The sequence below is a fragment of the Scyliorhinus canicula genome, chromosome 14 (assembly GCF_902713615.1).
Source record: "Scyliorhinus canicula chromosome 14, sScyCan1.1, whole genome shotgun sequence".
NCBI lineage: Eukaryota > Metazoa > Chordata > Chondrichthyes > Carcharhiniformes > Scyliorhinidae > Scyliorhinus > Scyliorhinus canicula.
In genome coordinates this window covers 8,790,853-8,808,222 of record NC_052159.1, presented here as the reverse complement: position 1 = coordinate 8,808,222, position 17,370 = coordinate 8,790,853, and the positions used below count along the sequence as shown (strand labels likewise).

General features: G+C 42.3%; 1 protein-coding gene across 3 annotated transcripts in view; it reads right to left on the bottom strand.

The window, feature by feature from the left end:
- The window catches only part of uvrag (UV radiation resistance associated gene), a 368,181-nt gene that overhangs the window by 305,790 nt on the left and 45,021 nt on the right, over positions 1–17,370 (bottom strand). For all 3 annotated transcript variants that reach the window (XM_038817639.1, XM_038817640.1, XM_038817641.1), the window contains exons 4-5: positions 13,630–13,791; positions 877–951 (exon numbers count right to left, since the gene is read on the bottom strand). In XM_038817639.1, the coding sequence (XP_038673567.1) occupies positions 877–951; positions 13,630–13,791 (237 nt within the window). The remainder of the gene's footprint in view (positions 1–876; positions 952–13,629; positions 13,792–17,370) is intronic.

Genomic DNA, 17,370 nt, shown 5'->3' with positions numbered 1-17,370 from the left:
TGCATCTTCTCTACTGAGTAGCACCACACTCAATATGCTTCACCCGATGCTTGTGTCTATGTATTTACATTGTGTATTTATCTTATGTCCTATGTTTTTTTTCATGTATGGTACAATCAGATTGGACTGTACGTAGAACAATACTTTTCACTGTACCTCGGTACACGTAACAATAAATCAAATCCAATCCAGCTATCAGGCAAACACTTCAAGTGTGAGCACATCACCCTGCTAAAAGCAGTTTAGTGTTCCAGATTAACATGGCGACAGCTGCCATGGTGTAAGCTGCAAGTTTGCAAATTTATACTTGCTGCTTCAGAACAAGTAGTGACAACTTTAGATAATTGTACCAAGCATGGCAATGGAAACAAATAAGAACAGCACAGCACCATGGATTAGAAAATTGATTGATTGTCACATGTACCGAAGTACAGTGAAAATTATATTTCTGCAGCCAAAGGAACATACACAGTAGACAAAAAGAAATAATCAACAGAGTACATCGACAAATAGTGATTGGTAACAGAATACATCGACAAATAGTGATTGGTTGCAGTGCAGTTTTCAGCCACAAGTCAGTGAAAAGATAGGAATAATTGTTAGGACTAAATAATTGTCCTAAACAAGCCCATTATTTTTTTGATACATTAACTCCACCTCAGTATTCTTCAATCACTTCTGTTTCTAGAAACGCAAAGTGCCTCGCACACATTTATAATTCCCGTTTGAACAGTTTTCTGTGCTCACTTATTTCACAAGATTATTGCCCTATAAAAAGGCCATATATTTTGTCTCTTCAATTTCGGGACAATAGAGATGGGAAATTTAGCAAATGCAAAATCTGAGCAACATAAACATAGGTTAAAATGGTTTTACCTTGTGATCAAAGGGTGTTCCATAGTAGCCATCATTCAAGCCGAATATTACCTCATTGGGATTGCGTGCACGGATCTAAGAAAAGCACAAGATTGTTCCCCAATTTAAAAGAAATTATATTAACACAGGAAGAGTTTACAACGTAATGGTACAACAGTATCTGCAATTGAAATTTTCTGGAGGGTGGCATAGTAGTTAGCACTGCTGCCTCACAGTGCTGAGGACCTGGGTACGATCCCAGTCCCGGGTCAATGTCGGTGTAGAGTTTGCACATTCCCCCCAGTGTCTGCATGGGTCTCATCCCTACAACCCAGGGTAGGTGGATTGGCCATGCAAATTGCCCCTTAATTTTAAAAAATCCTTCTTGGTTCTCTTCGTTTCACCTAAATGCCAGAATATTGCTATCATTGCCACTTTTCAGCAACGCCTATACTTCGAGTGCTTTAGCAGTTCCAAAATGTTTGGGATGACCTGAGGTAGTTAAAGGTGCTGTATCAATCCATATGTTTGTCTTTCTTGCCATCTAGTCTTTTTGCAACAGTTTGAATCAACCAATAAATGGAGTCATGCAGCCTTGAATCATCAGGAGTAACTACATTTGTCACGAATAAATGTTCCACACTAACGTACCAGAATTCTGAACTTGTACTGGCGGAAATGCATTTAATCTGAGAGATAAACTACAATAGAAATGCATCCCAATACTCAACAAATCTAGAAAATATCCAACTTGGCAACATCATGGCCTGCAGCTCCTACCTAGCCAAACAGCGCAGAGACCATGGGCCCCACAAAATATTTTCACCACCGTACTCTCGGCCTGTCAGTTATTTCTAACCACCCTTAAACATAGATATAGGCACACCTCTCATAACCTCTTGTATGCCACATTCAAATCAGTGAACTATAGTCGCTATTGCAAATGCAGTGCCACTTCGCACACAGCAAGCTCCCACAAATATGGGGAATGCCCAGATTACCTTTTCACATTATGGTGGTTGCTAAGATATAAATATTGGCACCAGAACTTCCCTGCCCTTATTTGAACTACGCAATTGTGTTTTATATGTCCATTTGTGTGTGTGTGAAGTTGGTATAACAAAGATACAGGACCTCCCAACAGTTCAGAACTTCCTCAATGCTACAGTGTTAGCCTAGTAGGATTTGACCTTCTGATTCAAAAAGGGTGCACTGCCATTGAGCCATGGCCAATATCCGAATAAGGTGCCATTCAAAGAGCACACAGTCCCACTCAACATTCCCTTTACCGTCTCAAACAGAAACATGACATTTACTGCTGTTTGTGGAACCTCACTGGTTTACATGACCATACAACAGTAACTGCACTTCCAGCAAATTATTTTTGAATTGCTTTGGGATTCTCTAAGATAAGCAATAAGGTGGTACATATATGCAAGCTATTTCTTTCCAATTATTTTTTTCTTTGTTCGTTTATGGGATGTGGGCATCACATGCAAGGCCAACATTTGTTGTTGATCCATGATTGCCTTTGACCAAAGAGATGTTAAGAGTCAATCACATTGCTGTCGGGCTGGAGTCACATGTAGTCGGACCAACCCAGGATGGCAGATTTCCTTCCCTAAAGGACATTAGTGACCGAGGTGGGTTTTTACAGTCAACGATAGTTGTCATCGTCACTATTACTAGGACTAGTTTTTTTATTCCAAATTAATTGAAACCAAGCTCCCAAGATTTGAATTGGATGTCCCCAGAATATTAGTTTGGGTCTCTGGATTACTAGTCCAGTGACGTTTCAATTACACCACCATGTCCCCAAATACTTGATTGTTGAAAAAAGGCACAGGTTTGTTCTCTATGTATCATCCTGGCACAACTATGGCCACAGGCCACTGTCAATTTGCAGCCATTCATTACCACCTTACTCAGTAAAATTATAAAATCTCTGACTTCAAATATTTATAATTAGCTAGTGCAATGGACTTTGAAGTACACCACACAGATACTATATGGCGCAAGGGCTGACATAAGAACCAAGAAGCTCATTTGAAGGTCACAACTGGGCCCAAACATGGTTACTGGATCAGTGAGGAAATGCAATCCAACACAATACATATCCAATTAATGGACGAACGAGGTGGAAGCGACTTGAGAGAAGCCACCATGGTCCACTTGACCTGTTCATTTGGAGGATGCATGGCGGTGAACGGAAAGATTAAAAAACACAGAATAGCAACTTTCCAAAAGAAACCAAACCATTCCAACCTAACAAAATATGAACGTCAAGTCAAACTTGAAAACATTAAGGGTTGCCCTTTTTAGATTTGTCACCTTGTGACACGAGTCAGAGAGAAATGTACTGACTCAAATTTCCCTAGCTGAATGGGGTACATAGCCACTATGAGACACACACCCACCACACAACAGTGTCCAACGCAGGAAAATCATCTGGCCTCATTAACATTGTTAGCAGAGATTTGCACGGGCAGGAATCACGCTTGTTGCAGCCTTCAAACTGTTGGTGAAACACTTTTCTTTCAATACACTTGCTCCGGCTTTCTGGATTTAAAAAGTTTGACTCCCCACTCCCACCACCATAACAGCACGAGGGGCCAGGCATGAACAGGACCCCCACCGATCAGCATTTCCATTGTTCAAATCACAGGAGATATGTTGGGTAGCATATTTTCTCTCAATATGTATTTTACAGTACAGCCTATGGCAAATCAAGGGATGTAAATATTAGTAGAGATGTGGCAGAAAGCTTTGTTGACATGTTTCCTGCCCCACCTCTAATAAATAAACACAGCAGCAGAGGGAAGGCAGCTATAGTTTGATGAGGACGAACAGATTCCCAAAATGTTAGCATAACCTCAAGATTGCAGATTTGATTCCGAGATATCAGCCAGAGTAAGGGCAAATTCTAGTGGGGTCAGCATCCCAAGGGGAGGCCGAAGGCTAATATTCCCACACCAGACTGCTATGTAGTGATCCCTATTGACAAGGAGCCCTGTATATACAACAGCTGAAAAGCTTGATCATATCTGGTTAGTAATACTGCTCCAGCACTTCTACCCATCCAGCATTCAAAGGTTTGGAAGCTGTCACGATTATAACTATTAGAAGACAGCAGCGAAATCCTGCATCAAACCAAAACTACTATGCATACTTTAAGCTATCTTTACTAACTCCTAAATCACCGTGAAAGTAGTACAATCAAATATCCAATGTGGCAAGTGTGAGTGACCTGGGGCATGGATGGAAAAATATTTAATTCACCCAAGAGCTACTTAGCTGAACTAGCATGCTCTCCAGTCAACTCCCAGATTCTCAGAAACCCAAGAGTTTATGCTTTGAAACTACAACATCCAATCAGTTCCAATATTCCTAATTTCAAGACTTCAGCTCAGGTGTTGGCATTTTCAATGGGTCAAATAACTGTACTGTCGCGAAATAAATAAAAATAAACTGATTTTTCCTGATGGCTGCTCTGGCCAACACCCGGAGAATATATTTATACTCTTTCATAGATTGGAGGGATTCTAAGATACAAAATGGATATCTTTTTAATTTATTCATTGATGGGATGACGGCATTTCTGGCTGGACTAGCGTTTATTGCCCATGTCTAATTGACTTCGGAAAATGGTGGTATGCCACCTTCTTGAACGCTGCAGTCCATGTGGTGTATGATCACCCACAATGCTGTTTGAGAGAATGTTCCAGAATTTTAACCCAACAGGGGCTGGTTTAGCTCAGTGGGCTATACAGCTGGTTTGTGATGCAGAACAAGGCCAGCAGCACGGGTTCAATTCCTGTACCAGCTTACCCAAACAGGCGTCAGAATGTGGCGACTAGGGGCTATTCACAGTAACTTCATACTTGTGACAATAAACGGTTATTATTATTACAGTGAAGAAACAGCAATATAGTTTCAAGTCAGGCTGGAGGGAAACTTGTAGGTGGTGGTCCCATGCATCAACTGTCCTGGTCCTTCTAGGTGGCGGAGGTCACAGATTTGGGAGGTGCTGCCTAAGTTTACTGAGTGAGTTTCTGCACACCTAGGGATGGTTACACATGGGCGACAAGGTAGCACAGTGGTTAGCACAGTTGCTTCACAGCTCCAGGGTCCTAGGTTCGATTCCCGGCTTGGTTCACAGTCTGTGGGGAGTCTGCATGTTCTACCCGTGCCTGCGTGGGTTTCCTCCGGGTGCTCCGGTTTCCTCCCACAGTCCAAAGATCTGCAGGTTCGGTGGATTGGCCATGTTAAATTGCCCTTAGTGTCCAAAAAACATTAGGCGACGTTACTGGGTTACGGGGATAGGATGGAGGTGTGGGCTTAGGCAGAGTTCTCTTTCCAAGCGCCGGTGCCTACTTGATGGACCAAATGGTCTCCTCTGCACTATAAATTCTATGATAACACTACTGCCACTGTGTACCGTCAAGTAGGGAGTATAATGCTGAAGATGGTGGATGGGGTATCATTCAAGCAGGTTGCTTTCCCCTCAATAGTGTGTAGGTTAAGTATTACTGGAGCTGTACTCATCCAGCAACTGGAGCATACCATCACTCCTGACCTGCGCCCTGTGGATGGAGGACACATTTTGGGGCGTCAGGGCGCGAGTTAGTGTCTGCAGAATTCCCAGCCTATGACCTGCTCTTGTCGTCAAAGTATTTATATGGCTGTCCAGTTCCGTTTCTTGGGCGATTTAGCAATGGTCATAGCATTGAATATCATTGATGAGATGGTTGGATTCGCTCTTGTTGGAGATGGTCATTGTCTGGCATGAATGTCACTTGCCATTATTAGCTAAAGCCTGGATATTGTCCAGGTCTTGCTGCATAAGGACACAGACAATATCGGAGGAGTTACGAATGATACTAAACATTGTGCAATCATCACACAGCAAACATCCCCACCTCTGACCTTTTGATTGAGGGAAGGTCTATGATGAAGTTGCTGAAAATACATGAAGGGCAAAAAGAGTGACTAGGGAGAGGGTAGGGCCTCTTAAGGATAAACAAGGTCATCTATATGCAAATCCACAAGGGATGGGAGAGGTTCTAAATGAATATTTCTCACCAGTATTTACTCTTGAGAAAAGCACGAATGTTAGGGAAATAAAAAATTGATGTCTTGAGTGTACATATTACAGAGAAGGCAGTGCTGGAGGCATTAAAGCTGATCAAGATAGATAAACCCCCGAGACCTGCTGAAATGTATCTCAGGACATTGTGGGAGGTTAGAGAGGAAATTGCCAGCCCTCCAGCTGAGATATTTGAATCGACAGTCACAGGAGAGGTGCCTAAAGTGCCCTTGTTTAAGAAGGGCTGTAGGGATAAAAAGAAGCCTGGTAACTTCAGACCGGCAAGCCTTACGTCTGTAGTGGGCAAGTTGTTAGGAGGTATTCTAAGGGACAGGATCCACATGCATTTAGACAGGCACGGGCTAATTAGGGAAAGTCAGCATGGCTTGAGAAGGGGAACTTCATGTTTTTTGAAGGGGTAACCAAGAAGGTGGATGAGGGCAGTGCAGTCGACATTGTCTACATGGACATTAGCAAGGGCTTTGACAAGGTACCACATGGTAGGTTGTTGCAAAAGGTTAAATCTCACGGAATCAGGGCGAGGTAGCTAATTGGATACAAAATTGGCTTGGCGACCAAAACAGCAACCAAAGCAAAGGGCGGTTGTCGAGGGTTGTTTTTCAAACTGGAGGCTTGTGGCCAGCGGTGTGCCTCAGGAATCAGTGCTGAGTCCACTGTTATATATATATATTAATGATTTGGATGAGAATGTAGGAGACATGGTTAGTAAGTTTGCAGATGACACCGAGATTGGTAGCATAATAGATAGTGAAGGTTATACAAGATTGCAACAGGATCTTGACCAATTGGGCCAGTGAGCCGATGATGTGAAGTGATACATTTTGGTATATCAAATCAGGGCAGGACCTTCTCAGTTAATGGTAGGGTATTGGGGAGTGTTACAGAACAAAGAGATCTAGGGGTACAGATTCATAGCTCCTTGAAGGTGGAGTCGCAGGTGGACAGGGTGGTGAAGAAGGCATTCAGCATGCTAGGTTTTATTGGTCAGAATATTGAATACAGGAGTTGGGACGTCTTGTTGAAGTTGTACAACGACACATGGAATACGGTGTTCAGTTCTGGTCACCCGATTATAGGAAGAATACTGTTAAACTAGAAAGAGTGCAGAAGAGATTTACGAGGATGCTACCAGGACTTGATGGTCGGAGTTATAAGGAGAGGCTGGATAGGCTGGGACTTTTTTCCCTGAAGCGTAGGAGGCTTAGAGGTGATCTTATAGAGGTCCTTAAAATAACGAGGAGCATTGATATGACAGATAGTCAACATCTTTTCCCAAAGGTAGAGGAGTTTTGAACCAGAGGGCATTGGTTTAAGGTGAGAGGGGAAGAGATACAAAAGAGACCAGCAGGGAAATTTCTCCACACAGAGGGTGGTGAGCATCTGGAACGGGCTGCCAGAGGCAGTGGTAGAGGCAGGTACTATTTTGTCCTTTAAAAAGCAGTTAGACAGTTTCATGGGCAGGGTGGGTATATAGGGATATGGGCCAAATGCGGGTAAGTGGGACTAGCTTAGTGATAGAAACTGGGCAGCATGGACAAGCTGGGCCGAAGGGCCTGTTTCCCTTGCTGTAAACATCTATGACTTTTGGGCAGCACGGTAGCATGGTGGTTAGCATAAATGCTTCACAGCTCCAGGGTCCCAGGATCGGTTCCCGGCTGGGTCACTGTCTGTGTGGAGTCTGCACGTCCTCCCAGTGTGTGCGTGGGTTTCCTCCGGGTGCTCCGGTTTCCTCCCACAGTCCAAAGATGTGCGGGTTAGGTGGATTGGCCATGCTAAATTGCCCGTAGTGTCCTAAAAGGTAAGGTTAAGGGGGGGGTTGTTGGGTTACGGGTATAGGGTGGATACGTGGGTTTGAGTAGGGTGATCATTGCTCGGCACAACATCGAGGGCCGAAGGGCCTGTTCTGTGCTGTACTGTTCTATAAAATGGCTTGGCATAGAACACTATCCTGGAACTCTTGATCTGGGTCTGAGATGACTGACCTCCAACAAACACCATTTTCAGGGGCTGGTTTAGCACAGGGCTAAATCGCTGGCTTTGAAAGCAGACCAGGGCAGACCAGCAGCACGGTTCAATTCCCGTACCGGCCTCCCCGAACAGGCGCCGAATGTGGCGACTAGGGGCTTTTCACAGTAACTTAATTTGAAGCCTACTTGGGACAATAAACAATTTTCATTTCATTTCATTTCCTTTATGCTAGGTAGGGTCCAACCAGTGGAGCATTTCCCTTGATTCTTGTGGACTTCAGTTTTTCTCGGGCTTTTTGCTGTTAATACTGCCTTAATGTCAAGAGCAGTCACTTTCACTTCACCTCTTTTGTCTATATTTGGACCAAGTCTGTAATGGGATCAGCAACTGTGTGGTCAAGGTGGAACCCTTGGGCTGTGTAGTTGTTTTGCAGCTGGTTTGATGGCCTAGGTGCGTGTTTCCGATGGAATCAGTTTCAGAACAGTTTATACTGTTATATTTTGAAAAGCAGGTAGCAAACATGGCTGCCTTACCCATGTGACCCATTTCAAATCCAACTAATTTTCTAAAAGAGATGGTAAGCATCTTGTGTTGTGGCTTTTCAGTGTTTCAGCCAAGGTCTGCATGTTTAGGATGAGGAACCATCAAAATGCAGTGAAAAGTTGCTTCGATCCATCTCATATTCGTTAATACCCATTGAGTTTTGAAAGCCTGGTGAAACATAGAGACAAGTCGTTCCTTAGTCCCAAGTTAACTCATTTGCATCAATAAGCTTTTATGAATTTACATTATTATTGATCATACACTTGTCCCAGAGGTTTAACTCACACACTATTCCTCACACTCAAATTACAGATGAACCCAAAAGAATTACAATCTGAAATTATTTCAGTCTCTGCAGCAGGCAGCTACTTTCTTGGATGAATTGTTGAATTAGCTGGCGTAATTGTTTGGTAAAGGCAAAGGATTCTTAGCAAGCTGCGAGTCTTCTTACAGTTGAATTGCCAGGAGGTCAGCATCAGGTGAACCTGAAGTTGAAATACGTTGCAGAGAGAGTCCTTCTCCCACTTTCAAGATTTACTGTGTTAGAGATGTCACATTAAACCTCCGGGGGGAGTGTATAATAAATAATACTTTTAAATTCACAAACGCTTACTGCTGGAAATTAGTTAACCTGGAACTAAGAAAACACACTTACCCCATGCTTTAGAACATTTATAATCACACAATAAAATGCATAATCCCACTCCATGACACTTATCAGGTGAACTACTTTTTGCCATATACTTAAATGAAATAATGATGCATGTAGAAGATTTCTTTGTCCATTTTTAGGTTTTATTTTGTAGTTTCTCAGTCAAAAATCAAAGACTTGAACTGGGACAAAATTGAACTGGAAAAATGGCCAGATCCCAGTTGTCGAGTGAATATTAAAGGAGAAAGGAAAGGCACAGAAATTAAATGTTTTGAAATTTTTAGGTATGTCTATGGATTTCTCTAGTCCTCCAGCACATCTCCTATGGCTAGAGGGGAATTTAAATTATTGCCAGAGCCCCAGCTATTTTGTCCCTTGCCTCACTCAACAGCCTGGGATATTACAACTGGCCCTGGATATTTGTCTATTTTTAAGCCCATCAGACCACTCAAAACTTTCTCTTTGTCTATGTTAATCTCTTTAATTTTATACATAGAAACATTCAGAAAACAGAAGCAGGAGAAGGCCATTCAACCCCTCGAGCCTGCTCCACCTTCATTATCATGGCTGATCATCAAGCTCAATACCCTGATCCCGCCACCCCATCTCCCTGGATTCACTTAGCCCAAAGAGCTATATCTAATTCTTTCTTGAAATTGCACAATATTTTGGCCTCATTAATTTCTGTGGTTTATCAGTCCTTCTGCCTGATTTTTATGCCCACACTGTCTTTCTCACTAGCGAACACCGGTTCAAAGTATTCATTTAGAACCCTACCAATGTCCTCCGGCTCCACACACAAATTATCACTGTGTTCCTTAATGGGTCCTACTCTTCTCCTCCTCATTATCCTTTTACCCTTAATGTACTTGCAAAACAACTTTGGGTTTTCCTTTATTTTTCTTGTCAGTTGTAGCCACCTGGGGTGGCCACGTCCCGATTCAAAATGGACACTCGCAAGGAGTGCAGGGAAAAACGGACAACACCAGAGAAAACAAGCAGGTGCATGGTTTCCTGTGTATTAAGATTTGCAGAACCCAGACAGAACTGAAACCAATAGCCATTAACACATTAATGAGCTATCTCCAGGGACAAAAAGAAACATTGAAACAATCGAGGCCAAGACGGACTCCCCGGCGCCAGTGGGAGCTAAAACACAGGCAGACCAACGGCCACATAGGGCCCGCCCAATGATCAGGGAACACCTACAGTATTGGAGAAAATCGATAGGAACGATTGGGATATGAAGGGTGCGAAACCCCTGAGGACTATAAGATAGCGTCCCCAAGTTCAGTTCCCTCTCTTGGCCTTGGCTCTCAGCGAGGAGAGACCTGCCTAGCAGCTGCACCAACCAAGTAAGTCTAAGGTCAACGCACGCTACGAGATAGACGCTCCTAGCTACTATTCCGTACCAGTTCGAAGCCAGCAGTATCAGAACCGGACAACGGCCATTGTTCCTCTGACTGGTGGGCCACTCGAAGCTAAGTATAGGCTTTAGTAGTAGTTGCAGTTTAGCGAGCAGAGTTTATGCATGAGCAATAATTGACTGTGTAAATAAATGTGTATTCATTTCAAACTTACTAACTGGTGTATCGAGTTATTGATCAGTACTTGGCTTTGAACCCTGTGGTGGTATCAGAAAGATACCTGGCGACTCTTGAGCAAAGGTAATTAAAACAGAGCAAACGAAGGGAAAGCATAATGAGCAACACAATATCCTTTCTTGTCCTCATGCTGACAGGTTGTTTCCCCTTGTAAGAGACACTAGGACCAGAGGAAATAATCGAAGAGTAAGGGGTCGCCCATTCAAGACAGAGATTTGGAAGAATTTCTTCTCTCAGAGGGTAGTGAATCTGTGGAATTCTTTACTGCAGAGGGTCGTAGAGGCTGGATCATTAAATATTGTTAAGACCGAGATAGACATATTTTTAGTCAGTAAGGGGATCGAGGTTTATGGGACAAAGGCAGGAAAGTGGAGTTGAGGATTATCACATCAGATCAGTCATGGTCTCATTGAATGGTGGAGCAGACTCTATAGGCTGAATGGCCCACTTCTGCTCCTTCATCTTATGGCCTTATCATCGAGATCCTTTACCCAAGGTTCCGAGTTCCAGCTCACACTGAGCCATTGGTCCACAGCAACTGCGCAAAGCAATTCCTCCTTAAATTGTTACTATTTTCACCGTTTCACTTACTACACCTACTCCGGTCATCCTTTCCAATAATATACCCCACTGGCAAGCTCAATTGATTAGTTCGAAAAATATTATATGCTTTCCAACACTTGTGGGCGGCATAGTGGTGCAGTGGTTAGCACTGCTGCCTCACGGCACCAAGGTCCCAGGTTCGATCCCTGCCCTGGGGTCATTGTCCCTGTCGAGTTTGCACATTCCCCCCTTGTCTGCGTAAGTCTCACCTCCACAACCCAAAAGATGTGCAGGGTAGGTGGATTGGCCATGCTAAATTGTCCCTCAATTGGGGGGACAAAATAGCACACACTAAATGTATAATTTTTATTAAAAAAAGAAAAAATGCCTTCCAACGCTTGTCCAACTGTTGACAATGCAAATATTTAATAATCATAATCCTCAATATTGTCACAAGCAGGCTTACATTAACACTGCAACGAAGTTACTGTGAAAATCCCCTAGTTGCCACATTCTGGCACCTGTTTGGGTACACTGAGGGGAAATTCAGAATGTCCAATTCACCTAACAGCACATCCTCCGGGATTTGAGAGTGGAAACTGGAGCACCCGGAGGAAACCCACGCAGACACAGGGAGAACGTGCAGACTCTGCACACAGTTACCCAAGCCAGGAATTGAACCTGGGACCCTGGCGCTGTGAAGCAACAGTGCAAACCTCTGTTACTGTGCCACCACAGTTGCTTCCATCTCTAATGGCTGGATACTCCAATGCTAAATCGCACGAAGGCCAAAGTATTTCCAGTTTAGCATTCAACGTCTCGATTTGAACCTACATTTTATACCCTGAACCTTCAAATGGCAAAATATAGATTGGAAGTATTTTCTGCAAAGTCGCTGACTGGAGGGACTGCTAACTTCAACAACCTGACCAATGTGTATGCTGTGGTTTCCAAGAGAAACAACACTTACTCTTTCCCCCACACCCAACCACAAGCTACTCCACAACCATCAACAGAACACTGATTTTTCAGATCCCGGCCCTGTCCGTGTGGAGTTTGCACATTCTCCCCGTGTCTGCATGGGTTTCACCCCCACAACCCAAAAGATGTGCAGGGTAGGTGGATTGGCCACGCTAAATTGCCCCTTAATTGTAAAAAATAATTGGGTACTCTTTAAAAAAAAAAAAAAAAATTTAAAACAAAACAAAAAAAACAGAACACTGATTTGACAGACTCAAGATTTTTTTGATTTAATTCAAATTTTACTTGGGTGTCAATTTTTGTTCAACTTCCCAATAATAGAGAAGAACTTGCATTTAAGTGACCTCTTTCACAACCTCGCGGGTCTTGAAGCACCTTAGCAGCAATTGGGTACTTTCTGAAGTGTAGTCACTTTTGTAACGTGGAAAACATGGCAGCCAATTTTGCATTGTGCTAGCTTCTACATTGATTAACGTGATCATGAACAAATAATGTGATTTTGCGATATTGGTTGAGGAACGAATATCAGCCAGGACACTGAAATAAAAGCAAAATACCGCAGATGCTGGAAATTTAAAATAAAAACAAGTTCTGGAAAGGGTCTGGCAGCATCTGTGAAAGAATCGAGTGAACATTGAGTCAATTGAAGAAAGAAGAATGTTATCTGACTTCAAGAGTCACTCTGGGCTTTTCTGGTAAATATTCCTGATGATAGCAGTTGAGAACTCTGGGTCTGTACTCGTTGGGAATTTCGGCAAAAGGAGGTGGGGGGAGGGGGAATCTCATTGAAACTTAAAGGATATGGAGAAGCCTAGATAGAATGGACATGGACAAGATGTTACCACTAGTAGGAAAAACTAGAATCCAAGGGCACAGCCTCAGACTGAAGAGACGATCCTTTAAAACAGAGATGAAGAGGAATTTCTTCAGCCAGAGGGTGGTGAATCTGTGGAACTCTTTGCTGCAGAAGGCTGTGGAGGCCAAATCACTGAGTGTCTTTAAGACAGAGACAGATAGGTTCTTGATTAATAAGGGGTTATGGGGATAAGGCAGGAGAATTGGGATGAGAAACATATCAGCCAGGATTGAATGGCGGAGCAGACTCAATGGACTGAACGGCCTAATTCTGTTCATATGTCTTATGGTTTTACAGCTGGGACAGTTTCAAGTGCTTATTCAGTGAATGGAGTGCAACAGGGAGAAAACTATAAAACAAAGATAGCTGCCCTAGATTTCCAAGATATGTTGTGGGACCTTAGGGTAATTTATTCTAGGTCAATAGAAGCTGTAGATCTAATAATAATCTTTATTAGTGTAAGATGTAGGCTTACATTAACACTGCAAAGATGTTACTGCAAAAATCAGGGCGATTTTACCTGCTGTCCCAAGTATTTGAGTCCATCGAGATTCACCTTCCACTCAATAACGACATGATATTGTCCTTTCTTCCCACCCCAGATCCTGACCAAGAAACAAGAAACAGAAGTATCAAGGCGGTCTGGCATCAAGCCAAAGTCTAGACTCCTCCATGTTGGATTCTGCAATACAAACAAAACAGAGGGGAAAACTTAACCAGTGTAATCAATTTTTTTACCATCCTTAATTTAATGTTTCATCTGAAACCGATACTGCACTGGATTTTCAGTTTGAATTTTTGTACTCTAGTTCTGGAATTAACTTTTATGGAAACCTTACGACTCTGGGAAACTGGAACATAGCTTATTAAAAATACAGATAAATTACATGTGCTACATTGCCAACAACTACTTTGTTGTCTCAAAAAAAATCAATAATGTAAATCAAGCAAGATTTCCCCTTTGGAATCCATGCTGACTGTTCATTTATTATATTTCCCATTTCTAGATGTTCTTCTATTCTCTCCTTTAGCAGGTATTTTCCCATCACCGTGTCAAGATGGAGATTCACTGTCCCTTTACAGTCTCAGAAGGAGGAATCGGCCATTTAAGGCTGAGATGAGGAGAAATTTGTTCACTCAAGATGGTGGTTAATCTTTGGAATTCTCCTAACGACATTAAGGGATTTGGGGCAGTGGGAAATATGGCTAAGAGGTAGATACTGAGTCATGATCTTTTTGAATGGCAGAGCAGGCTCGGCAGGCTGGATAGCCTACTCTTGCTCCAATTTTCTATGTTTTCTTCCTTCTTAGTTATAGGAATTATATTAGCCATCCACCAGTCGTCTGGCACTACAGTATTTTCTCATAAACAATTAATAGGATTAGTAATGTCTCTGCTATTTCACCCCCAGATTTCTTCGAAATACAATGTTACGACTACCTGCGTTATCTCCCTGATAAATACCAAGCAAAACAAGTGGTCAATATTTCTTCCATTTCTATTGTTACCTGTGGTTTGAGCCTGCCCATTTCTTAATGATTGTGTTGTCATCACATCTTTTTAAAATTAATGTAGCTATGAAGGATTTACTATTTTGTTCTACGTTCTTGAAAATTATGTGCTGCTCTTTGCTTTCCTTTTATCCCCCTATTTCTCTAATCCCTTTATATTCTCTCCTACTCTGCACTCCAATGTCAATGTACAAACCCTCAACTGTTCCCTTATGTCTATGCTCATTCAAGGAGTTTAGTGGAATACATTTTTCCTGCAATTTGTTGAACATCATTTAAAAATATTTGCCATTCTTATCCTAAATCAATCTTTGCCAATATTGTTACCCATTTTATTTTCTCCCAACTTCCCTTCTCAACCTTCAAAAATCAGCTTTTCTCCAATCTACGGATGTTTTAGACATTCTTCTGTCCTTCCTCATCATTTTAAAGCGGTTATAGTCACTATTAGGTGTTCCCTATTTCACTTCCCTTATCTACTCTGGTTCATGATCCAATAGCGAACCTTCGGAGCCTTCCCTTGTTGGGTTTTTTACATGCTGCTTGCTATACACAAGTTCCATACACAAGAAAGGAGTTCTATACACAATTCCTTTACCCCCTTTACATACCTCTTCTGTGCAACTATCAGGATAGCTATAATCCCCCGAGATTATTATTCCATGTTTTTTTACTCAATTCCCTCATGTATTTGCATTTTTCTCCTTCCACTTTCAGTTGCATGTGGAATATACCCGATTGATCCATTGTTACCATTAATCCCTACCCATATGGATTCTATTTTTATCTTGCAACAGCTGTGGTCCTTTTTTCTCCTGTTATTATCCTGAATAAATACAACTACACCACTTCCCCTTTTTCCCTTTCTATCTTTTGAATCTCACACCTGCAAAAGTTAAATTCAGAGCACTTTTTTCTGCAACCACAATCCTTACCATGTTTGGTTCTTAACGTGATTTCCTCCAGTTCCCCTATGTTTTTACAGGCGCTGGATGCATTTTTGTCAAGACATTGATTAATATTTAAACACAATTTCCTCGCATTCTATGTTTAACCAATTTAGCAGTACCATTATATATCTACTTTTCCCATTCCAATGCCTACCCCTCACTTGATTACTTCCAATGCTCTCCAATCACTGTTTTGTTTACATTAGGGGGTAGAATGCAGGAGACCAGCCAGGAGGCTATTGGAATAGCCAAGTCTATAGGTGACAAAAGGCACAAATGAAGGTCCGGCATCTAAAACAATGACAAAGTTGGGTGATGTTGCAGTCTTCGTGACTGCACAAAATACACCTGACAAAACATCACACCAAGATTTCTGTAAGTTTAATACTGTAGGGAAATAGTTCAATTCTAAACTTTCAAATTTTCAAAATATTGTGTCTGTGGGAACACATCAGTTTTACAGAACCCAGACTACAGATGTGACAATGTAACAAAGTGAGTACAGCCAGTGAGTTGGATACCAATCTGAGTGATGGGAAAGACCACAATTCAGAAGTCACAATTCACAACTTGTAAACCAATAACGGGCAAAGAAGAGGGTGATATCAAATACAGGTATAAGGTTACTGACACACGTGTTGCCCATTCCTCTTCGCCCTTGTTCTCCTTCCATTATTTTCAGCCTTATGCCCCGCTGGGCTTTTGTTTATTTTGTTCGTTAGTTTTTGAAGTGTACTAACTTGACTTTTGCAATAAAACTCAATCTCGTACCACAACCGGACCCTCGTCTCTTACTTGAAAAATAAGGGATCCTACAAATTCACACTTAGAGCAGGGGCACTAAGAGGAAAAAGAAACCGAATATCTGGACATAGAGTCTATTCTTAGGAGGTAAGGACTCCTCTTTATTTTAAAAAAAAAAGGGCCCCAGCCGTTGTTTAGACTCGGTTACCCTCTTACGTGACCCTGAACCTCTCCGGTATAGGAGTCGGCTCAAGTCCCTAAACAGACATCTGAATTTTGGCGGGATACAGGGTAGATATACCGACCTGGCTGAAAAAAGCCACACAGCTTGAGTCTATTCAGAGGTACTTATGGCAGAGGGAAACAACAAACAGTAATTAAAGGATATAGAGCAACAGTTTGACTTATCCAAAACCAGTACAGAGATTGAGGAAAAGTATGGTGCCTCCAAAGGACAATGGTCCTTGGAAGATATTAAAAGAATCTGGGAGGAAACTACCCGATGAAAGAAAAAGACCGAACCAAATGGCCCCTAGTCGCTATGGGTCAGGTTCGGCAGCAAAACAAAATTACAAGTCAATCCCAACATGATCGCACACTGGCCGCTGGAAAAGAACAGTTGAAGACAGTAAGCGAACAAGTTAAAAAGGGAAAAACACGAATCGGAAAAGTTAGAAGCCGAAGTAAAAGTTCTTAAATCGAGATTAAAGAACTTGCGTCCGATATCAAATCCAAAATCAAACAGCTTACAAAGCAATTTTGCGATGAACTAGAAGCCCCACCACCACCGAAAAGGCCAGGTAAACCCCTCAGATCCTTGCCTAGAAGAGATAGAAACGCAACATAGAAAAACACAGTTTTGCAGGGCTGCTATAGAAACCGAATCAGAATCCTCTAGCAACTCCAGTGGAGAAAGTCATCTGCAGGAGGCACCATCCTTGGTGCAACTCAATCCTCTGAAGAAAAAAAGGATGCAACTGAATCCTCCGAAGAGAAAAACAGGTTAAGACCAAGGCAGAAGAAACCACCAACCCCGGGGGCACGAAAATAGAGCT